At 35.5% G+C, this 25,560-nt stretch overlaps 1 protein-coding gene across 14 annotated transcripts; it reads right to left on the reverse strand.

Moving 5' to 3' along the window:
• Positions 1-3,649: 3,649 nt before the first annotated feature.
• Positions 3,650-25,560, reverse strand: LOC131609215 (histone-lysine N-methyltransferase EZ3-like). Of its 14 annotated transcripts, none has more exons than XM_058880883.1 (18): positions 25,128-25,560; positions 23,848-23,920; positions 20,594-22,278; positions 19,897-20,168; positions 19,554-19,709; positions 18,878-18,962; positions 9,926-10,066; positions 9,781-9,828; positions 9,634-9,705; positions 7,770-8,161; positions 6,838-6,964; positions 5,935-6,149; positions 5,700-5,831; positions 5,005-5,092; positions 4,879-4,926; positions 4,374-4,502; positions 4,190-4,267; positions 3,650-4,053 (listed from the first exon to the last, which is right to left on the reverse strand). In XM_058880883.1, the coding sequence occupies exons 3-18, from the start codon at positions 20,849-20,851 to the stop codon at positions 3,865-3,867; spliced, it is 2,430 nt and encodes an 809-aa protein (XP_058736866.1). In that variant the 5' UTR covers positions 20,852-22,278; positions 23,848-23,920; positions 25,128-25,560; the 3' UTR covers positions 3,650-3,864. The 14 variants fall into 14 exon arrangements, with proteins under 14 accessions (XP_058736866.1, XP_058736863.1, XP_058736861.1 ...); XM_058880880.1 differs by having other exon boundaries at positions 20,594-22,891; XM_058880878.1 differs by having other exon boundaries at positions 20,594-23,668.

A 25,560-nucleotide genomic window follows, 5' to 3' on the forward strand; every position in this document is an offset into this window, starting at 1 on the left:
CAACCATCCGGGGTAATATGAAATGGGGTCGAATGGAAAAGTGACTCGGTTAGTGGTGTATGGTGTCTAGTCGATGTCATCATGCTAAGTCCTGTCAATATACACACAGAATAGTCGCACAGCATCATTCCCTCTAGATGGGCAATAAAGGCAAGCACGTGGGTAATTCTCAATATACGTTAGCACATGATCAAACCCATATATACGGTGAAAATGGGGTAGGATCCATCCCTAAAAAATGAATAAGGTAAAAACATCAATAATAAGTGTAAAAACAAATTGATTTTAAAATTAATTGTGGCTATGGAAATTACCATCAATAGGGCGTAAGAGTCTATCATTTACTTTGTCGTCCAAAGAAAACTTTCGTCCTGCTTGGAGTACAAGTATACCAAGCATGCGAGCCCCCAATTCCACTTGTGAATGGCCTCAAGGTTAATGAAATACTTAAGGTATGTCATATCTACGTAGGTTTCACTTTTTTCCACAAACATGGATGTTCTAACAAGAACATGAAGAAACACCTCAAAGCACACTACCAGTGGTATATAACATGTAGTTCATTATCGTCCGATTCATCGGTCAACTCTAATTTATTTTCATAAATCTCCTTCAACCATTAAAATTTATCATGAACACCTCTGGTGTTCACACACTACATCAAGGCTTTCATTGGGTCAGCTCCCAAATATATCACCTTCATATCTTGGACCTCAACACGTCAAATCCTAGAATGATCAAGTAACCTCCCCCTTGATAGGAAGGTGTAGAAGGAAAGCAACGTTATCTAATGCAATCCTCACCTCGCCAACGGAGAAGTGGAAAGATGACGTTTATTTATGCCATCTCTCAACAAATGCCCCCTGCATGCCATGGTTGATGGTTGCGTACCCGGAAGAACACAAACCGACAAGACTGGAGTATCTTAGGACACTTTGAACTGATCGTCCTCGAGCTGAAAAAGAATATGAATCTTTCTGGCATGGTTAACAGATTTCAGACAATCGCGTTCCTGTTAAAAAAGAGTATATAACAAATATCAGTCACATTGAATTTGGTTAAAACAGAAAAATAATATCTGCTAACAAATATACCTTTCTGGCCCATACATGCAGAGAAATATGGTCTCCATAATGTATTAGTAATGAGGTGTCAATTGGTCCTCCTATATAAGGGTCCGCAAGTGGATGGAGGTCATCACGTGCATCAGAGGCTTCCTCCTGGTGTACGTGAGACTTGTACGAGGACCCATGTGATAGGCAGCTCCTAGAAGATGACGTTTCCCTGTCATGAGGCCTAGGTAGGACGGTTTCTCGCATAGCTCTGGCATGCTCATGTTGAAGAGCTATCTCACGGAGAACGACACGGTTAGGGTTTCACGGTCGAGTCTCATTCTGTTGTTGTTTTCAGTCATTCTTCTAGAAAAATTGAACAAACACATTAGTGTGAAAACCAAAAAAAGGACTATATTCTACAAATTCTGTAAAGGACCAAATTTGGCATGCTCATGTTGAAGAGCCTTCTCGCTGCGAACGAACGCGGTTAGGATTCCACGGTCGAGTCTCATTCTGTTGTTGTTTCCAGTCATTCTCCTGGAAAAATCAAACATACACATTAGTGTGAAAACCATAAAGGACTATATTCTGCCAATTCTATAAAGGACCAAATTTCGAGATGCATATCCGAAAAACGAGAAAGAACTAGTTTCGAATATGCATCTCCAAAAAAGCTTCTTCTTTTGCTTTAATGCCAGAACCAGTTCTTGTACTTGCCCTTACAACGCAAAATGCATCAAAATCGTAGTGAATGTTTGTAACATTATCTATTTCAAAATTCAACACTACCTAATGCGTTGAAAGTAAACTATTTAACTTAATATATTAATAAAAAATTAAAATAAGTTAAACAAAAAACTTACTCAAATAAGTGTTGATAAGGAAGGATAATGTTCAATGTAGATTGTGAAATGAGTTGGGATTGCTGAAATTGAAGTAGAGGCTGTCTTGTAGCTTTAAAAATATACTGCAAGAATGTTAAGTGGGGGAAGAAAATTTAACCAAAAAAAAAAATGAAGGAGAAGAGGGAGGGTCTGCGTTATATATATATATATATATATATATATATATATATATATATATATATATATATATATATATATATATATATATATATATATATATATATATATATATATATATATATATATATATATATATATATTAAAAACTTTCAGAAATGTATCTCTGAAAAATTCCTTTAGTTTGAAAACAAGGATTAATTCGGAGGTGCATCTACAAACAAACTCATAAACAGGAGATGCATCGCCGAACTAAAGTTTGATAAAGTGATGAGTGTTCAACAATTAACACTTATTTTGTGTGAATATGATATGTCCATAGATGCATTTCTAAATTTAAATTTAAAAGAGATTTTTCACTCTTTACCATGGATTTGAAAAAACATTAAAGATGGAAAAAGAAATTGCCATTTTCAAATACTAAATACTCACTCTTTTATTGAATAGAATCTATGTGTCTCCCACAGTATACATAACCCATTTCAAAAATATATATGACTTGAATGACTAGATTTCAATATTATTGAATCTTTATTATTGAAACTTTTTCCAAATATAACTAAATGGATTGTCGATCACATTTATATTTATTTAAAGGTTAAATATGTTTAAAGTCTCTCTAAAATTAGACAATTTCACTTTTCGTTCTACTAAAAATTTCCGTTAAAGAATCGTCCTTCTAAAGTTTAAAAATTTAACTTTTAGTTCCACCTACAATTTAACGAAGGTTTTTACAATTTAGCGACTAAATTAGCGACGATTTTAACGAAAGATACCAAAAGTTAAAATTTTCTAATTTTAAAAAGACAATTCTTTAACAAAATTTTTTAGAGGGACGAAAAATAAAAATGCTTTAACTTTTTAAACATATTTATGTTTAACCCTTTTTTTATTGGAGCTTCAATGCTTGGTTGCTTGCTAATTGATTTATTAAAAAATAATAAGACCCAAATTTTCAATGAAAGATGTCCGTTGGCTAGTTCTGGTTTAAGATGGCTGCCTCTTGCACTTAAACGTCTTGCCATTAGTAAAGGTCAAAACTATAGCATTCACTCTTGCACTAAAACGTCTTGCCACTAGTAAGGGTCAAAACTATAGCATTCATAGTTCAAGCGTAAAAATTTAACATTGTGACTTTAACTCCATAGTTCAACCTTTTAGAAACTGTGGTAAAATAATTATTAATATCATTTTAATGGATAAAAGTTTCTCCAATTTAAATAAATAAATAAATAACTCATGCGCTGATATTCCAATAATAACTTTAATGTCAAAAAAAAATTGTATTTTCAATTATCCAATGCAAATGCAATTAAGTACGTAAATATAAATAAATGAGAAATGCTAGCAACACTCTCTTTTGAACACTCTCTCAAACACTTCCTCTCTTATTGGTTGAAACATATGTGGATCCTACTACTTTATGTGGGACCTATTTTTAAAGTGAGGGGTCCACACATGTATCAACCAATAAAAAAGTGAGTGTTAGAGAGAGTGTTCAAAAGAGAGTGTTGTTAGCACTACTCTAAATAAATACTGCAGATATTCAACCCTAAACAATGAGTTCATCAATTTAACTCAAGTAACCCATGTCGGTTGAGTTATCACACTCCCCTTAACCCATGTCAGTTGAGTTATCACACTCACCTTTATGCAGTGCAATTTAGTATATCTTTAGTATGTAGCAGTATAAGATGAGTATTTTCCATAGGATAGTTGTTGACGGAGAGAAGATATGGTACAATTTGGACTATAAAATAGTGAAACACAGTGATGAATGAACGAGACTAGCGTTTCTTGGCTTTGCCATGAGAATTTGCAAGTTCTTTTTTCTTGGCAGCATTATTGGCTTTAACAAACCATGCAGGTGCTCTGTGATTTGCAGCATACTTGTAATCATAGAAAAGTTCCTCACCAGCTTCAATGCGTTCCCCAGCAAATATGCCTACTCGATGGTCTCCACGAACAAACATACCCTATACAAAGTTCAATCATTATGTCAGATCAATAATTGAGTATCTTCAAGATGCTCTAGTTTTAAATATAAACAAAGTTAAACATAATACGTCACACAATGAGTGACTCATTAGCAAAACGTGTTCTTATACTGACCTTTGCATAACAGTTGGGTTTTGAGGAGTGGTTTGCAAATTTTAACTTATCTCCTTTGCGATAAGCATCAATAACATACTGGAAGAAATCAAAGTAGTGACTTTTAGGAAATTATTGTCACTCATTTTATAGACAAATAAACATATTTAAATTGAGGTAATAAAACAATAAGCATAAGAGTTACCTCATCATCCAAGTCAAAAAGAAAAGAGAAGTCTGCACGCTCATACAATTTACCACGCTTCTCTGCTTCTGTATGAGATATTAATTCACCTGTATACTCTCCTAAAAAATCATCTTTGTTGGCAGGATTCTGAAACCAATTCAAAATTAATGATGAGAAACACTTCACATCCTGTTAAAATGAACACACTTTTTCTACTGTGTTTTAATGGGTTGAAATTCAAACGAGTCTCAAATTTTAAGAGGCCTTGTGTAGCTTAGCCGCAGTTTAAGCATGACAAAACAAATAGAGATTCTATTAAGCCATGATTTAACCATGACAATATTTTTGAGGTTCTATTTAGCCACAGTTTAATCGTAAAAAAAATTGTGCACTGTGTGATAGCCCGCCTTGCACGCCTTCAAAGACGGTCATGTTTCCAACCCATTAGACTGGAGGGAGTGTTGAAATAGTGTGTTGTTTGCATAATAATAATTTAAAAACAAATGAATACAAACATCTCAACCTTTAAGAAGGCTCCCCATCCAGCAACATCAGACTTGGCTAAAAGAATCTGAAAAATAAAGATAAAATTATAAGGCAAATCATGCATTCATGAAATAAATATTTTAAAGAGCAAAAGAATTCTTACCCTTTGTTTTTTCCCTAAAGAAAGATTCATGTTTTCACATTCATTTTCTCCATGATGAGGTGGCTCTCCTGATGAACCATCACCACAACTGTATGTAGTATTCAAAGTTAACAATTAAAAAATAGAGAAAATTCTAAGATTTGGAGAGATCAATATTAAATTCTTGTTCGTTATAAATTGGATGTTAAACATCTTCGCTAAAGTTTTTTTCTATCTCCTTTGTAGAATTTGATTTCAATCCAAAGATAGATGAACAAGGGTGTCTAGACAAGTCGGTCAGATTGAAATAAAACCCAACAGAGGAGGGAATAAAATTGCAGTATGGTTATGTGAAGAGTTTAAAACTCCTAGAGATGGTTGGTTTTACGAAATTGAAGTGCTTTAAACCAATCTTCAGCATGGTTGATTGTGTTTAAAAGAATTTTAAAGAAATCTTGGCCCTAAAAATTAGGAAAATTATGTTTTCCGTAATTAGAGAAATACAAACTGCATTTTTTATGGGTAGGCAAAAACTAAAGGAGATGCCAAATGATTTAGGGAAGAAAGGTGTTTATTCAATTTGAGATATGCAGCAACAAATAAGGGAGGCTCATGGAAAAAAAAATTATTTCAATTAATATAATTTGTTTTCATTTCGTAATTATTTTTTTAAAAAGTGGTTTAAAGAAAATCAAATTAAGAGAATAGTAAATTACCTAACCCAACAATTTCTACAGACATCTGGGTCACATTCCCGATTTGCTGCAAAGCATGGACAGTTTCGTTTTCTGCATTGAGTTATAACACAATGGCATCCTCTGAACCGATTTCCGCATAGTTTAGCACACCTATGTATAGAAAAGATAATTAATCCTTTTCTAAACATATTTGATAGACAACATAGTCCTCATATATCCTTTTCAAAACATAATTAATTGATAGACAACATACCCGCAATACTTTTCACAGCAATATCCATTAAGACGACAAGAACATTGTTTCCCACACTTTCCTTGACACTCACAAGGTCTATAATGCGTAAGGAGTATGTTTCCTCCAGCATTAATTCTATTCGGCTTGAGGCGTGGAGTCTTTGGTAAATATTTGAATTGCTTGCTCTTTCCTTTTTTTTTAGATGACCTTAAACTTGATCGCATCTCATGGTCCTATAAAAACCACTCTTAGATGAACGAGCCATACAAAGAAAATTTGATGCCACATGGATAATAGATAACTATACCATAAGAGCTGTCCAGATTTTTAGAAGAAAAAAGTTACAAAAACAAATAACTTCAAGTTGCATAGATGAACGAGCACAATTATTTTAATCCTTTATTTGAGAAAAAAATTAACCCATTAAGAAAAGCACTTTGCGCTATTACTTTCTACCACTTCCTTGTGCAAAGCCTGCCACTAGTTCAAGAATATAGAAAATTCCAATAATAAGAGGAAATATTCAAATTTATCTCATGATGTTAGATGATCTAAATATGTTTTTATAGAAGGATGAATTTCTTTCTTTTTTTTCTCTATTGGAGAATTTTGACGTGACAACGAAGATAGCATAAAAATAGTAGAATGGAGACAATAATGCATCTCAATAGAAAGTCCTCATAATTAAAGGAGCTTAAGAGTTTTAGAATAATTTGAGGATTGTAGCTAAAATTTGTTTCTCCAATAAATTTCCACTCATCTTATAGTATGTATGCAAAAATTAGCTATATGAACATCTTATCTGGCATCAAACATCTCCAAAAAGTATGATCACAACAACTGAAAACTAATTGTAACAAAAAACAGTGAAGACTATACAAACTAATAGAAGATAAGGAAATGAATGCTGGCAATACTCACAGTGCACTTTGCATCAAATTTTCCATTTTCATCTATGGATCTACGGGCCGCTTCTTCAACACGCATGTAGCTGGCTATTTCCGTGCAAGTCTTGAATCCAGAAAGTAAGTTTCGAAATATAAGACAACTGCAGATCAATAAAAATGTTACAAGGAATAATACTATGATAGAACTTAATTCTTGCCCAAGAAACAAGAATGGTTTACAAATGTATATAGGCAGAAACATGATAAAAAAAACAATTTATTGAAAAATAGTTCAATGTTTTCAACAACACAATAGAAATAATATGCACATGTAAATTCTAACTCAATACTAGAGAAATTGAAAAATAGAATTTGAGTTGATTCTAAGTCAATACTACAAGATAGACTTGTAGACCAAAGGATGTCTCTCAATCATAAACACTTTCTGGGTATATATATTCTCTATTGTGAAGCTCTCAACGCACAGCTCTTATGCGGAACATATTCCACTCACATGCATGACCATGTCGTCTCATAGCAAATGACTCAACAAATTTTGAATAGACTTTGATTCCATTAGAGTTTGGGTTAGACTTAATTGAATCCTATGAATAAAACCACTCACATGCACCACTCTTATTGCATTTTTCTTTAGTTATAGAATAAAACCATTTCAAGTTTTCAACTGTGCTGCAAAAAAAACAATATTAACTAGTTTTTCCAAAATATTTTCAACTATGGTATATATTTTGCAATAATATGTAACAAATATTCTCTTCAAATATCTTATGAAAACACCAACTAACTATTTCTTTTAAAAAGATAAATTTGTAAAAAAATAATATCAATTGTCTAAAGTTAATATCATTCTTGAATTTTATATTATAAAACAATTCTCTTCAAATAATGCCGGCAACAAACTAAGTACTACTAATTGCAATGTGAAAAATCAATAAAGATCAATACCTGTTTCTCCCAAACATTTCAATTCCCTTCAAATATAAATCTTTCTCTAAAGGTTTCCAATCTGATATACTATGCTTCTCATCAACTTGCCATTCCATTGAGTTGGATAATCGCAACAATTCTATTTTATCTGTGATTTCCGCACTTTCTTTGTTATAATCTCCATTTGCAGTTTCTTTGCTCTCTAGGATTCGCTTCAGCTTTTTATGAGAATTTTGAGATTCACAAGGAGAAGTTGAGTCACATAATGATGAGTCTGGCAGATCTGAGTCCTTAACATCTGAATTGAGATCTAAATGATAATCCATTTCAACAGTTTCTGTTTTTTTAATTTCTTTATACGGAGAAGACTCTAGAGTTGGTTTTTCTGATGAAGTATTGACATCCACTATCTGCAATTAATAAATATGAATCATTCATCTAAAACAAATTGGAAAGCATGCATCATTAAATAATTAATAAAAATATAATACATTAAATAAAAGTTATCATATAGATAGAAGTTGAAATCATTTTTTCAAGCTAGTATGTAAAAAATTGAAATATTTTTTTTAGTAGCTAGCAGTGATGAATCTTGCCAAACAAACATTAATGTGAATTTTTGTTGTTTATCCGTTTGAGGTTAAGGTGGGGAAACAAAAATCTCATCCGTCAAATGGTAGAGGAATCAACAAATAGAAAAGAAAAGTGTGAATTTTTGTTGTTATCCTTTTGAGGCCAAGGAGGTGAAACAAAAAACTCATCGTTCAATCGTAGAGGAATCGACAAGTAGAAAAAAAAGTGACTCAACCATGTGACTTTCTTTTCATATTTATTCTTTATTTAATATATTAAGAAAAAGATGAAGACTCCAGTACCGTAAACTTTTATTAGGTATGTATCCAACATCCGATCACTTAATAACATCTTTTTTATAATTTAATTATTTTTAAACAACAACAACCAAGTCTTATTCCACTAATTGGGGACGGCTACATATATCAAACTACGTCATAATTTTCAATGAAAAACCATATTTCTATCCAACTTATTAATCTTGAGATCTTTCTTAATAGCCTCTCTTAAAGTTTTCTAGGTCCTCCTCTACCTCTAGTGTATGACTACCCTCCATTTGAATTTACTCTCTTTACTACAAAATCTACATGTTTTCTCTCTCCAGGCCTAATCGACTGTCAATGTTGAAATTGTTAGAGAGGATATTCTCTGTAGTTATTGATGGAAATCCGAAATTCCAAAACACAAATTAATAAATAGAAATGTATCAACAATGGAAAATAGAATATATTCAATTTATTGATGAGGAGAGAAAATTGTAGAAAGAAAATAAACTAAATCTACTCTAGAGTCAAGCTCCTAGGAGATGGAGAAAACCTTATCTATGCCTAATCATAATATCATATAATTGTTCATTCCAATATTTCTTGCATGATCACTACAATCCACTTACCTCACTATATATACTTATCACCCTCATTATTACATAATAACCCTTTTTTCCTAATGGTCCCATACTTGGGTCTCTATCAGTTACTCAAAATCTTCTCTTTGTATTTGGGAGTTTTCAGGCGGTATTTATCACTATCTACATTTCAGACCGGAAAAAAAAATCAAAAGTAATAATCCATTTAGGTTCATCCTCTGAAATTCATCTTTGAAATGTTGAGCAAGGTGGAGAATCATTAGCATTATTGTTTGAAAATTGTAATCAATTCGAAAAATGAAATGGATGGATAATTAATTATCTTTGAAAGGCACGTAGATGTAGCACACATAGATCATAGAATGTGAAGCATTTGAAGGAACATATGATTGTCAAAGGTTGATAAAGTTACATGAAACACCAAGCAAATGAGAAGAAAAATACCTTAAGGTAACAATTATCACTGCAGGGTTTACTCTCACCTTCTGGTTCATTCCAAACTGATTGCTTTTCACTCTAAGAATTAAATTGTTGTCAATTTACTGATAGAAACATAAGTTTAGAAACAAATGTAGAAGATTTTTTCCTTACAGGATATATTAAGGGTTGTGAACATCCATGTAAAGGACAATTATAGATCTGTAGGGAATTAGAAAAGCATAAACACACAAGATATTTGAAATTAAACATAAAGATGATGACAAGAATGCTAAAAATATAGTTTTTTAATATTTACCATGCAACGACGACAGAAAAAGTGATCAAAAGTACTTAAACTGGCACTCAAACTTTTGTCCAAACATATTCCAGTAATAGATTCACTTTCTCGAGAATTTTTAGCATGCATGTCCTTTTCCTTGAGATATTTATACCTCTCCTGCATAAAAATGATTGTTAAAAATACATGTGTTTTTAATATTCACCTATAAAAAAATAGTTTAAAGGTGGATCATTGAAGTCAATTGAATATAAAGTATTGATATAATTTAGTATTGTTATTATTAATAAAACTTAATATTATTGCAAATTGATATTGTTAAGAGTCTCACATCGGACAATATATGGCCTGAATATGTGCTTATAAGTGGGGGCAATCCTCAATTCCTTACCCTACAAGCCGGTTTTGTAGGGTTGAGTTAGACCCAACCACATTTTATAGAAATATATTTTATATTTTCTACTATTTGATGAGAATTACATATGCTGTATTTATAGACTGCATAAGGCAGAATTTGAAAGAGAAATCTGACCTAAGAATCAAGGGAATTAATTTCCCATGAATGCTGATTCTAATTACAGAAAAGGACAGGAAATAATAACTAATTAATTACATTAATCCTAATCCTTAATGAGCTGTACAAACAGAATCATTTGATTCTGTATTAACTATTCCACACTCCCCCTCAATCTGGGTGGTAGATGTCTATCATACCCAGATTGGATCTGATATTCTCGTATATGTTCCTTGGAAGGGCTTTTGTTAGAATGTCTGCAGTTTGCTGGCATGATGGAATATAGTTAACACTTATAACTTCATGATCAATTTTCTCCTTGATGAAGTGTCGGTCTATCTCCACGTGCTTTGTTCTATCATGCTGTACCGGGTTCTTAGCAATGCTAATAGCAGCCTTGTTATCACATAATATCTTCATGGGGTGATTGGTAGGAATTTTGATCTCATCTAGCATTCGCTTAAGCCAAATTCCTTCACAAATACCTTGTGACATAGCTCTGAATTCAGCTTCTGCACTACTCCTGGCCACAACAGATTGTTTCTTGCTTCTCCAAGTTACCATATTACCCCATACAAAGGTGCAGTAGCCTGTAGTCGATTTCCTGTCAGATAAACATCCCGCCCAATCAGAATCGGTGTAGACTTCAATACCTCTGTTTGAGTTCTTTTGAAAATAAAGTCCTCGGCCCGGCGTACCTTTTAGGTATTGGAGAATTCTGTTCACATTTCTCATGTCATTTTCAGTTGGATTTGACATATAACGACTAGCCATGCTTACAGCAAGACCAATGTCTGGTCTGGTGTGTGTTAGATAGATTAGTTTTCCTACTAGACTTTGATATCTATCTTTATTAGCTGGTACATCCTCGTCTTCACTCCTTTTTACTTGTTCTATGGGAGTATTGGCAGCTTTGCATCCAAGCATACCTGTTTCTTGAAGTAAATCCAAAGTGTACTTCCTTTGAGAAACTGAAATACCATTCTTTGTTCGTGCAATTTCCATCCCTAAAAAATACTTGAGTTGTCCCAAGTCTTTGACTTCAAATTCTTTTGCTAGAATTTTCTTTAACTGGTTGACTTGTGTATCATCATCTCCCGTAATTACGATATCATCAACATAGACAATAAACAAAGCTATCTTCCCATCCAAAGAGTGCTTGACAAACATAGTATGGTCTGTTTGACATTGAACAAAACCATCTTGCTTGACAACTTTTGTTAGTCTATCAAACCATGCCCTTGGTGATTGTTTGAGGCCATATAGAGATTTGCGAAGTCGACACACCATGTTTGAGGTTCCAGGTGATTCAAGTCCCGGAGGAATTTGCATATATACCTCTTCTTCTAACTCTCCATTTAGAAATGCATTCTTTATGTCTAGTTGGTGTAGGGGCCAATCTAGATTTGCTGCCAGAGATAGTAGAACCCGGACAGAATTGAGCTTCGCAACAGGTGCAAAAGTCTCCTCATAATCCACCCCATATGATTGTGTGAATCCCTTAGCAACCAACCGAGCTTTGTACCTGTTTATACTCCCATCAGCATTGTGTTTAATTGAAAATATCCACTTGCATCCTACTGCTTTCTTCCCTTCTGGTATAGCAGTGATCTCCCATGTGCCATTTCTTACAAGTGCTTGAACTTCTTCAGTTACAGCTGCTGCCCATTCAGGTTTCAGCAATGCTTCTTGAATATTATTTGGAATTTCTATGTTGTCAACAGCTGCTACAAAGGACCTGTAACTTTGTGATAGTTTACCATAGGAGATATATTTTTCAATAGGGTGTTTAGTGCAAGTTCTAACCCCTTTTCTCATAGCAATAGGAATATCAATATCTGCTGTATCAACATGTTCAGAGTTAGGAAGAATATTACCTGTGGGAACTTCATTTTCTAGAGCCTGGTTTGACTCATGGCCTTGCATTGGAGATATGCTTGACTCTACCTCCTTCCTCCTTCTTTTATAACAAAAACCCTTCCAATTACCTGTTTTTGGATCACAATCCTGTTGAGATGTGGTTGAGATTATAATTGGTCCTGTTTCCGTCATAACTTCATTTGTCCTTTCACTCGGCTGAATGTTAGAGGTTTGTTCTGGTAATTTTCCAGCTGGTTTAGGCATAGGTTCGGCTGATTGAGTGTTGTCGGTTTGGTCTGGTAAGATTTTGTCATGTTCGGTTAGTTCAAGAGGCAAAAGTTGGTATTCTGAATTTACGATATGCTCCCCCTGAATACCATTTTTGGTGTAATAGGGTTGATTTTCAAAGAAGGTTACATCCATAGTGTGGTAAAATTTTTTGGTATGGGGAGAGTAACACCTATATCCCTTTTGGTGAGGGGAGTAACCAAGAAAAATGCATTTGATGGATTTTGGGTCTAATTTGCTTCGGTGAGGGTTGAGGTTATGGACAAAATTTGAGCATCCAAATATTTTTAATGGAATAGAGGAAAATATTTTGCTGGTTGGAAATAGGTTTTGAAGTGTGGAGAGTGGGGTCTTAAAGTTAAGGATACGGGAGGGCATTCGATTTATAAGGTGAGTTGCGGAAAGGGCAGCTTCTCCCCAAAAGTGTTGTGGGACATTTGTGGCTAACATGATTGATCTAGTCACTTCCAAAAGGTGTCTATTCTTCCTTTCCGCTACTCCATTTTGTTGGGGGGTGTCCACACACGAGCTTTGGTGAACAATTCCAACCTTTTGAAGATAGGAATTTAGAGCAAGGTTGCAATACTCACGACCATTGTCAGTTCTAAGTATCTGAATATTGCTTTGGAATTGTGTTTGTACCATCTTATGATAAATTTCAAATATTCTCCCTACTTCTGATTTTTCCTTCATTAGAAACACCCAGGTAACACGTGTGTGATCATCAATAAAGGTGACATATCATCTCGAGCCTGTAATGTTGCGGACTCGTGATGGTCCCCATACATCACTATGAATTAATGAAAAAGGTTTGGAGGGTTTATAGGATTGGGGTGGGTAATGGTTTCGGGTATGTTTAGACAATTGGCAAATTTCACACCGAAAATATTCCTTGTTTTTATTGAATAAAGAGGGAAACATTTTTTCCAAGTATATGAAATTTGGGTGGCCTAATCTATAGTGCCACATCATTACAGGATTATCATCACTTGAAACTACAGCTGCAACATGATAATTATTCTTGAGTTTTGCTTCTGATTTTTCCACTTGAAGGAGGTAGAGTCCAGCACACTCTTCAGCATTGCCAATCGTCTTCCCCGACTCCAAATTCTGAAATTCACACAAGTTAGGGAAGAATTTAGTAACACATTTCAAATCTCTTGTAATCTTGCTAATAGACAGCAAGTTACAATCCAATTTAGGCACATACAAAACAGAGTCAAGTGTAATATTTGGTGAAATGACAATTGACCCTTTACCCATGACCTTAGAATGTGTACCATCAGCTATTCGAACATTATAGTTATAGGGACATGGAGAATAACTACTAAACAAAGTAAAATCACCAGTCATGTGATCTGAAGCCCCTGAGTCAACAATCCATGATTTTGTTTTTTCCTTAATAGTGCTTAGAGCATGTAAGTAATTACCTCTTTGAGCCACTACAGCAGTACCACTTTTTTCTGCAGTTAACATGGTTTGCTGAAGGAGTTTTTGAAGAGCCTGCATTTGTTCTTTGCTAAAAGGAGATGAGTTAGAGTATACCTCAGCTTCTTGATTGTTAAATGCTGTGTTACCTCTGCCCTCCTTGCCTTTGAACAATTTGGTCTCCGAAGGTTTTCCATGTATGATCCAACATGTTTCCTTTGTGTGGCCTGGTCTCTTGCAGTGATCACACCAGGGGCGGGTTTTCTTTTGTGGTGGCCGGGGCTGATTCCCTCTTGCTGCCATTGCAGAGCTCTCGCTGTACGAAACTGAGTTGGGTGTTCCCAACATGATTTTCTTCCTGCTTTCTTCCCTTCTCACTTCTGAAAAGGCTTCTCGAATTTTGAGAAGTGGTTTGGTTCCAAGGATCCTTCCACGAACTTCATCTAGGTCCTTGTTTAGCCCTAATAGGAATTTGTAAATCCTATCTTTTTCCACCAGCTCCTTATACTTCTTTTGATCTTCTGTACAACACCATGTAACCTCTTCATATACGTCGAGTTGCTGCCAGTGTTTGTTAAGTATATTAAAATACTCAGTAACAGAAGATTCTCCCTGTCGAAGGTCATGAAGAATGCTTTTAATCTCAAATATGACAGATGTATTGTCAACATTTGAGTATGTTTCTTTCACTGCATCCCATATCTCTTTTGCAGTGTCATAGAACATGAAATTTTCACCAATTTCATTTGTCATGGTATTGAGCAGCCATGACATTACTTGGCTGTTCTCAAGTTTCCATTTCTGAAAGTTTTTGTCTCCTTTTTCGGGACATTTAGAATCTCCTGTAGTGTAGCCTTCCCTTCCTTTTCCTTCGAGGAAGATCTTGACTGACCTTACCCATTGGGTATAGTTTTGACCATTTAATTTATGGCCTGTGATGAGGTGAGTGAGCCCTTCGTGTGAACTGGTCGGAAATGATCCAGTCTCCACTTTGAGTGATTCATCGGCTTTGGGATCCTCCATCGTTTGGCAGCACTAGTTTAGGGATGGTTCAGATCATGCTCTGATACCATATAGAAATATATTTTATATTTTCTACTATTTGATGAGAATTACATATGCTGTATTTATAGACTGCATAAGGCAGAATTTGAAAGAGAAATCTGACCTAAGAATCAAGGGAATTAATTTCCCATGAATGCTGATTCTAATTACAGAAAAGGACAGGAAATAATAACTAATTAATTACATTAATCCTAATCCTTAATGAGCTGTACAAACAGAATCATTTGATTCTGTATTAACTATTCCACACATTTATTAACATGATATCAAAGCCTCGTTTGAGATCTGGTGGGCCACCCACTATCAGGTTTCCGCTATCGGGCCACCCACCATTTATTTCCACGCTCCAATTGTCTAGTCCTGGACGTGAGGGGGTGCGTTAAGAGTCCCACATCGGACAATATATGACCTGAACATGTGTTTATAAGTGGGAGCAATCCTCACCCTACAAGCCAGTTATGTAGGATTGAGTTAGGCTCAACCACATTCTTAACAGATATCAAGACCAATGAAACTTCACTTGCAGAGCCGATTTCTTTTGGGGTAAAGGGTCCGAATACAGTTGCTTGGGTTAGTTGGTCTATGGTGTGCAAGCCTAAGAGTAGGAAAGGTCTTGGGGTGAGGGATCTTCGCCTGGTTAATATGACTTGGGAAAGTGACACTGGAGGGTCATTATTTGGGGGTTGGCTTTAAGGTGAAAGGCGGTCACAGCTAGATACAGGTCCAACTTTTCTTTGACACACTACGCTGGCAATTGGAGCGATTTCAGTCTACCTCTTCCGGGTGGAAATTTATTTCTCTTCTTGGAGCTGACCTGGAATCAACCTCGGACTAGTTTTTAATATGCTATAAAACAACAACAGTACAGGAATAGAAGTATGATGAATATGAGTAGGGTGTATTATTATTGAATCACAACAGTTACAATGGATGGAGAAAATTCTTGGAGGAAATGGAAACAGAACAAATGTGACCCTTGAGAGAGCACCCTTACTGATGTGAGAACAACCTCACACTCGGCCCCTTCTCCCTACTCATGAATTGCTTACCTCACTCTCACTGCCCTCCTCTTTTTATGTAATTATGACCCTGACCCTAATTATGACCCTCCAATCCCCCTAGTGCCACCTGGATATTCTGTTATTCTTGTTTCTTGCATACCTTCCTTCACTTCTTTCACAGCCAGCTGTCCCTCCTTGCTCATGTGCACCCTTTCCCATTTTTCCCATTTTATCACTTCTCTTATAGACATGTTTAAACGTTTTCCCATTTTACCTCCTTAGGCTGAACTTGCAACTCACAATCCTCTCGTTTAAGCACTGTGGTAGTGGCTGCACAGTGAACCCTGCTCCCACTGTTTCTTTAACTGTGATACATGAAATACAGGATATATTTTAGAATTAGGGGGCAAGTCCATTAATAGGCGATCTGACCTATCTTCTCAGTAATAGCAAATGGCCCATAAAACCTTGGACCCAATTTCTCATTAGGCCTGTTAGCAAGGGATTTGAACCAGTAAGGTTGAGCTTTCACATAGACCATATCCCCGACATCAAAAACCACCTCTCTTATTTTCCTGTAAGCCCATTGTTTCATCAGATTACTTGATTCTTCTGCTCACCCAACACAACATCTCTTTCTAGCAATAATTGATCAACTCCCTGACTCTAGCCCCCACTCTAGGGTAATTGATGATAGTCGGTACTTCTCTCCCATACGTGGCCTTAAATAGGCCCGTGCCAATAGAAGAATTAAATAAAGAATTAAACCAGAACTATGCCCAGCCTAACCATTTCACCCATTGCTTAGGTTGCCCATTCACAAAACACCGTAAATATGATTCCAAGGTGTGATTAGTTACCTCTGACTACCCATCCATCTGAGGGTGATAAGCTGAACTGAATTTAGGCTTAGTTCCTGCCAACACCTTCTTCTCAAAGCAGATTGACGCAGCCAACACCTTCTCTTCATTAGGAATATGGTTGATCTCAAAATAACACTCAGCTCGGTAAACCCACCCATACGGATCATTGTCGGAGAAACACGGTGCCTCCAACCGTTGCATTCGACCCCCCTGGCGATCCAACCGCCGTTCGCGTTCCAACACTACAGCTGCAGTTGCGTCGTCGATTAACAGTACAGGAATAAAAATATGATGAATATGAGTAGGGTGTATTATTATTGAATCAAAGAACTGTTACAATGGATGGAGAGAATTATCCTTCCAGGAAATGGAAACGGAACAAATGTGACTCTTAAGAGAGATCATCCTTACTAATGTGAGAACAACCATACACTCGGCCCCTTTTCCCTACTCACGAATTGCTTACCTCACTCTCATTGCCTTCCTTTTTTTATGTAATTATGATCCTGATTCTCAATCATGATCCTCCGATCACCTAGTGCCACCTGGACATTCTGTCATTCATGCTTCTTGCACACCTTCATCCACTTCTTTTACTGCTAGTTGTCCTCGTTGTTCATGTGCACCTTTTCCCATTTTATCCATGTAGGCAACCCTACTTAGTGGGATAAGGCTTGGTTGTTGAGATAAAGCTTGGTTGTTGTTGTCATATCCCTTCTCCTATAAACATGTTTAAACGGTTTATCAGTTTTCTGATGGTGTGGTGAATTTGGTCCATGACTTTCTTGAAGGACTGTTAGGTTGGGGTGCTTCTCGCAGAGAAATTCCAAAGACTTTATCACGTTTCAATTCAGACTAGAGAGACGATATGATTGGTCATATGGTGGGTGGGTGGGTCATGGATCTTAGATGAAGGAGAGGAGGTATGTTTGGAGGAGGAGTTGCTTGTCTCATTGTTTACAACTCTGAATGGAGCTCATTTGTCCCATGATGAGGACACTTAGTTGTGGAAGCACGACTCTTCGGGCATGTACTCGATTAGCTTTGTTTGTTTGGTGCTTCCGGAGGTTGCCCATGTGGGGCAGCTGCTCAAAAGAGATGATTACGACTTTATCGAGTGTGTGGAAAAGTTGGGTGCCCAATAAGGTCAAAGTTCTTTTTTGGCAATTACTTCAGGATAGAGCTCCAACTCAATCAACTTTTCGCAACTTGTGATTGAATAGTGTGTTTAGGTGGTTAAGATGGGAGATGGTGATGCCTTTGAGTATTATTATTCTTGTTGATATTTTCTCCTCGATTGGGGTGGGGAAGAGCATCAGATCTGGTTTGGCTTTGATTTGAAATTTGGTTGTGCGACTCGTTTGTAAATCATGTAACGACCTAATCTTCCCGGGAAAGGATTATATTGTTCAATATTTGATGGACAGTATATTATTTTCTCCTCCTGAGAGTGGTTTCTCGCTAGATCTGGGGATTTTTCATATTCTCACTCTGAATGGGAAGGGGATTCTCACTAGTGTTTGGTCCGATAATGTTGTGTTGTTGGCGGTGGTGATCCGGTCTGAGCTTGGTTTGGCCCTTGATCTTCAGCGCCCTTTGGTTGATTGACTGGTGGTTCTCTCTACTCTTTGTTGGCTTGAGCTAGTGTGGTGGTGTTGGCATGTTCTGGGTGGGGTGGTTTTGTGTTTTGCTTGTGTTATTTTTATCTTTTTTTTTTTCTTCTCATTTTTGTACTTCTGTTTTGATTCAGAATACTCCTAGTACTACTTTCCTAACACTACTTTGAATTGCTTTTTCACTATTTATTATTTTTTGCCATTTACAAAAAATCATGCAAGTCTATGAGATCCGCCAATAAACTAAACCATACAGCTATGAATCTCTTTGCAATGAGTACTAAGGTTAATAATTATCATGAAAACATTAATGTATGTTATACATTCAATTTTACCTGAATCTCTGAGTGAGTGCCCCCAATACAGCTCTGAACAACACTCAATGCCTCCTCAGTAAAATCATGTTCCTCAAATACCATCCTAATATATTCAATAGTCAAATAGTAGTTTCAGTATATGAGAAACTTAAAAATGAAGTGAAAAATGATGCATAATGAGTTTAAATATGGTATTTAATTTAAACATTTTGTTGTGTGGCAAAATGATAAAGGACTTATTCAACTACAGCTCCAAGGAAAAACATTGGAGAACCAGCAAGGCATCTATATCATTACAAAGTTCAATATGGAAATCTCATAATGTATGGGTTGGGCCTAACTCATCCCTACAAAACCGGCTTAAAAACCGACTTGTAAGGTGAGGATTGCCCCCACTTATAAACACAACACAGGCCATATCTCTAAGCAATGTGGGAGTAAATCCAGCCCTTCAAAGCCAACACGATGAAGGTATTAGGGGCTGCAATGAAGGCCAGCCAAAGCGCCGCAATTAAGGCGACTAGGGGCGGACCGCAATTAAGGCGGAAATTCCAACTGGAAATTGAAGATTCATATCACTTGTAACAACAAATACTGCAACTAGGATCTCTAGCTCTTATGGGTATTTTATACTTATTCACATAAATAAAACTTCTAAATGTAAGTATAATAATACATCTCCATTTTGATTTACCATAGAATTTGGTCTTCACCCTGAGAAAAATGTTTAGCTTCTTTATTCTCTTTGCACTCTTCTTCGGTGTCACTACATATCATTGTTTCACCACCATGTTGATAGTATATGTTTCTTCTTGCCGCAAATGATTGATCTTTGGTCATTCTCTCATTCCTATTTTGTGCAAAAGATTTTAATAAAGCAATAAATACACAATGAAAATAACACATGAATGATGGCATTAAATATTAAATATATATTTTAAAGCGGAATAGAGTTTAAGAATAAACATGTGTTTTCAATTTTTAAAAATGCACATTATAGGATTTCTAGATCTTTAAAATGTGAAAATAAGACCCACCTGGCCAAATGTAACCAAAATGTATATGGAGGTATCTTTTCAGAGCTTGGTAAGTTGAAACTTTTCTCAAAGGATACATCTTGATTTTGTATCTGTTCTCTCCTTCCTAAACCCTGACGGAAACCACTAAACTTACTGACAGGATTGTCAATTCTTGAAGAAAGCATTTTAGCGTTAACTTCCTCGGTCTGTAATGAGGTATTTCTTGACACTGCTGCCATGACCTCGGAAAGTTGAAACCGAAGATTCTCCCTATTTATCCAAAGTTTATCCTGAGGAAATTAAAAATTAAATCAAAGCTAAATATCAAGGTTAACAAAAAGAACCCTTGTCCACCTTTCATATAGAAATTGGGGGGGGGGGGATTCAAACAATAAATAATTAAGTATTTCAATGATACAATGATACCACTAAAGTAGGGGGAAAAAGGCAAGAAAAATGGCAGAGCTCATTATGAAACATGATTTAATTTTGACAGACTGTTCTCAACATTGGAATTATCCAATTTTCTGCAAAAATAAATAAAGAGGAAATCGGCCGATAATTCCATAAAAACGAGTTAACTCAGGACCAAGTACGTAAATGTCACTAGTAGATCAACTTGATTTCCCTCAATTTACAATGGAATAAAACTCTACCAAACATAATGACACAAAGCTAGATCAATTCAAATGATCACCCACCCAATTGAACTTACTTTAATTGATTTAAGTCGCTCGTCTTGGATCTTTTCTTTTAACGAATGTATTTTGTTCTTCAAGATTTGACAATTATCAATAGCAGCCTCTCCATGTTGTTTCTGTCCATGGAATAAAATATCACTGATACATAGAAAAATATATGCATCTACACAATGATTCGATGAAATGATTATTTGGTTACAACACTTCTTGATCTCATTAGAAAAAAAGTAACGTGCAATCGTCGGAGTTGAATTTTGAAGAATCACTATCATATATATGAAAATGAGAAATGAAAACCTAAAAGGAATGGAATTAAAGAAAGCAAAAGTAAATAGGAGAATGGAAATCGATACAAACTTTAGATCTTGATGTTGCAGTTATGCTATTTGAGGCCATTGATGAATCGAGAAGAGCGCAGCCTAACTTCGACGAAGGCACAAGAATCAAGAGTGTTAATTGAGCGAAGGAAGCAATACCACCCTTTAAATATGAGGGAAAAAACCCGACATTGCACAATATCCTCACTATATAAAATGTTTTTTTTTAGTAAAAATAATGATTAATGCATCTTGATGCTTTACTTGTTACTCCTTATTTTCTATGGGCTCTTGGGCCACCACTCTAAATGCCGGTATTTTTTTTCTTCAAAAATTATATCTGTTTCTATTACTACCATATATGAAATTTAGTGTATGACATTTTTTTTTAAATCAAAGTATTTTAAACAATACCATTTGAACCACAACTCAAGAGTCCATTTAAAAGACAATTGGAGACAACTCCATGCTTTAGGCAAGCCTTACACCGAGTAGGGAACGCTAGAGTTTTGCTCTACTAGGTTACAGACACTTAAACATCGATGAAAGCCACAAATAAACCTTCATTAGCTATCTTGGTTGAGGCTAACACAAGTTTATATACGGTGAATCTTGCTTCATAGAAACACCATTGTTAAACTTGAAGAAACCAATAAGTAACCAAAGATACTTGGACCTCGCGTATATTTACTGTAGACTTTGTTTGGGAGTTTGGAGGGAAAGGAGGGCTTTGAAAAAAGGGAAGGGAGGGCTTTGTTTAGGTGGAGAGGGTTTTGGAAGGTTTAATTTTATTCATAATACAAAAATCCCCTAGTTTCGAGGAACTAATAAATTGTATTGAAGGAGGGATTTGGAGGGTTTTGGAGGGTTTAGATAAATTCTTCAATTATAACCTATGTTGTTATAATATTTTGAAAATTAAAAGTATACTAACATCTATTTATCATTCTAAACAAAATCATTTTTTCAAAAAAATGTTAAATATTTCTCTATTTTTTCTTTAAAACTCCTTCCTCAGAAGCTCTCCCTCCCCCTCCTAACTCGCAAACAGGGCCTTAACAAAAAATAGGGGAAGAAGCTGCATAGAGGTTGAATAAAAAAGACTTCTAAAGTTGGCTTCTTGCCTGACTTAATACCAGGCGACTTAACAAGTTTTGAGCTGTCAATTCAGATTTTGAGCTGACTTTAAAAACTTCTTAATTCAAGTAAAGCACTAACCGAATTAACATGTACTATTTTAATGTTTCTTAAAAAAATACCATTTAGCCACTGCTTAAACGTTGCAAAGGACTTTTAAATAAAAATCCAGGCCTCCTACAGGTGCCCGCCAAATATCCAAAAGCAAGCAATTTCGCCTGATACTTTAAAAACCAGCAAGTAATCTAACAAAAATAGAGAAACAAAAGAAAATCTTCAGAAATAATATCAGCTCAAGTTGAAACACAAGCTAATCACATTGCATGGTGATTTTCTTTTTGAAACGGCTAAATATATTAACACAACTCAAACCGAGCACAAAGCGTACTAGCAAGGGGAAAAACAAAGGCAGAGCATCCCACTACTACTATCCTACAAACACCGAGACAACAGAGTTTAATACACACGAGGGCCGTCAGAATTTCAATACCAAAAAACAAATACCAGCCAAATAATCAAGAATAGCACCAGGAACTAACATAGACACCAACAACAAAATGAAAACTAAAGAGAAACTGGCTAAAAACCAAAGGACAGGCTCGGTTAGTATTTAACCCTCATCAAAGAATAACTGTTCAGCACATTCAAACAAAATATCCCTTATTCCATGTCTTTCCAATTACAATTAAAGGGAGGCACTTGACCATACAGTCCTAGTAGGGATATGCAATATTTAGGAGCTCAAGTCTACAAAGCACGTAAAGAAATTTGAAATTTTTATCTTTGCAATCACTTCTGCTGAACTAACTCATATTTCTTCTCTTAGTTCCCTGATAGCAACATTTCTCAGAACCTCACCTTCATCAATACCACAAGTATTTGGTAAGCCTAATAGAGAACCATGTGAATAAAAAAAATATTTCTATAACAAAGTATCTGTTGCAATAAAAAGGAATATGCCATGAAGCTCATATACTTAATACACGGTACGCTACAGATACGGAACAATTTTCAAATTCAAAATACGATACAGCTAAGATTCCTTAATAAAAAACTAACTTTAAATAAAAAATATATAAATGCACAATAGAGAAACATAACTAAAAATAAGGGACAATTCAATCTGTTCTGCCCCAAGTAGAATATAACAAAAACATCATTAGTACTAAACAAAAAGAACACATTAGCAAAATAAAAAAAGAACATCCTTGTCTAATGTTTAATACTTAATAGTTAACTCTAATGGTGTTGGTCTCCTCTCTCACATTCTCATCATCAAAAGACAATGAAGTGTTTTATTATGCTCTGACTCCTCAACTCTTAACTCCTTATCATTCCTTTTATATGTTTTTCCATTTCTTCTATTATTTTTTTAAAAGAAAATAGGGAAGAAAAGATTTTTAAAAATTGTGTATGTTGTACTGTTATTGTTGTGCTGTATCCTGATTGTATCGGTTCCCTCCACCATAATCTGTGTGTATCAGTATCCTTATGTTGTATACCGGGCGTAGTATCCCAGACGTTTCGGACAGTTTAAAAAAATATTAAAATTTAATTGGTTGACACTTCATTGGTACGTACCGGTGTTGGAGACGTGTCAGACACCGATACTTCAGCCACTTTGGAGTATCAAGACTTCATAAGAAATACAAATCCAGGGTGAATGAATTTCCAGAATAGTCAGAGACACATTTAACAAATTCGTTGGTTTAGAGTTAACTTTTAACATGATATGAATAATCCTTAAAAAATTTACATAGTCGATTACAAGGAGTTAGTATTTTCTCTAGAAAGTGAAAAGTATAGGCTCTTACTTTGGCCAAATTAACCAATGCTTTCTCCTCAACCTTTTCCACAGGAGCAGTCTACCGAGCAGCCTCCTCGCATCTTTCATCTCATACAACAAAATATCATGACAATCAACACATGAAAGCAATTATGAAATGTACTTAATGACGACATGGAATCATGTTACTTCTACTAAGTGATTCATGAAACCATTTAATTAGAGTTTGTCTTATTTAAAACTAAACCTCATACTGGCAAATTCTATATGCAGACTCGTGAATTAAATGCTGACTAAGCTTTGAACATCTAATTAGCTTGTTATGCTAACATATACAAATGAAACAACAAAACAGTCCTTCTACAACTAGTTGAACAAGCATGGTAGGATATATAGATTTCATTTGACCTCTCTTCGGGATCCATAGGTGCTTCGAGTGTTGTCAATGCACATATCAGTCTATGGCAGAGAGCCAAAATCCCGTCATATTGGATGCTTTGTGGCGCCGTCATAGCGGATTAAGACGGAAACCCGCAATATCGCCGATATTTACCTTTGTGACGAGCCTAAAAACCGCCACTGATATTTTCCATGGCCAATATTCATTAACATTGAGTGCTTCTACCCATCTAGCTCCAATATTTGTGTAATCCTTCAATAAAATCATATTCCAATATGTGTTGTCAAATATCGGCCATGGCAGGATATCGGTGGCGGTTTTTTGGCTCTCCTCCACGGTCAAATATGTGAAGGATGGTGGTGCCATATGTCACACTTTATTGCAGAATTTTGGCTCTTTGCCCACAATCTGCCATCGTTAACACTGATTTCAATAATAAGGGGTTCTTCAAGCTACAACCGGTTATATAAATTCATCTTCAACTATTACATAATCAGATTCAAACATGAGAAGAAGAAAAAAAAACAGAGAATAGTAAACGAAAAATGCAAGGGAAAAGGCATTACCAAGCAGCGCCGAGAACGGAGATGCCCACAGAGATACATGCATAAATTATAATCAACATGAAAGTAGCCACTTATCTAAACTAAACCTCAAAATTTCTTGTTCTAGATCAATTTTCAGAGATTAAGAATCAACACATAAAAGCAATGAAATAAAGCTATAAAAAGAAATAACTAAGCATCATAACATCCAATGAATGTAATTAACTTTGAAGAACTGATTTCCATTTCCCACATATACATATAGATTATTCAATTATTGTATACTTGTTAAGACAATCGGATCCTATCTGTATCAAACCTGTCTCCCTAAAAATGAATGAGAGAAAGATGGAGAAAGAGTACCTCGGAGCATGGAGCTCCGATTTCAATGGCGGAAAAGGGAGGGAGAGTTTGTGGGAAAATTTGGATGGACTGAGATTGGAATGTGGAGAGAAATTGGAGGCGCGGCATGGTGTTCTGAGCTTGCGAGGAAGAAGAAGAGTGACGGTGAGCCAGTGACCGGAGAAGAATATGAAATGGTTTGTGAGAGAAGAGAGTCAAAGCCCTAATCTCTCTTCCTCTAGAGATCGTAATGCCTTTATCAGTGATGGTGGATTTTGAAATGTGCATTCTGATTCCGAGCTAGATTAAGGCGAAAACCTAAGCAAGTGAAGAAAGATTACTCAAGCTATTTTAAGAATTGCTTCTTAGTCTCATTTTGCTAGGGAGATGAAGGGTGGAGTTCGGTAACGTAAGGAAAAAATTTTAATAGAGTTGTCCTCCAAATAAATTGGAT

The sequence above is a fragment of the Vicia villosa genome, linkage group LG6 (assembly GCF_029867415.1).
Source record: "Vicia villosa cultivar HV-30 ecotype Madison, WI linkage group LG6, Vvil1.0, whole genome shotgun sequence".
Taxonomy (NCBI): domain Eukaryota; kingdom Viridiplantae; phylum Streptophyta; class Magnoliopsida; order Fabales; family Fabaceae; genus Vicia; species Vicia villosa.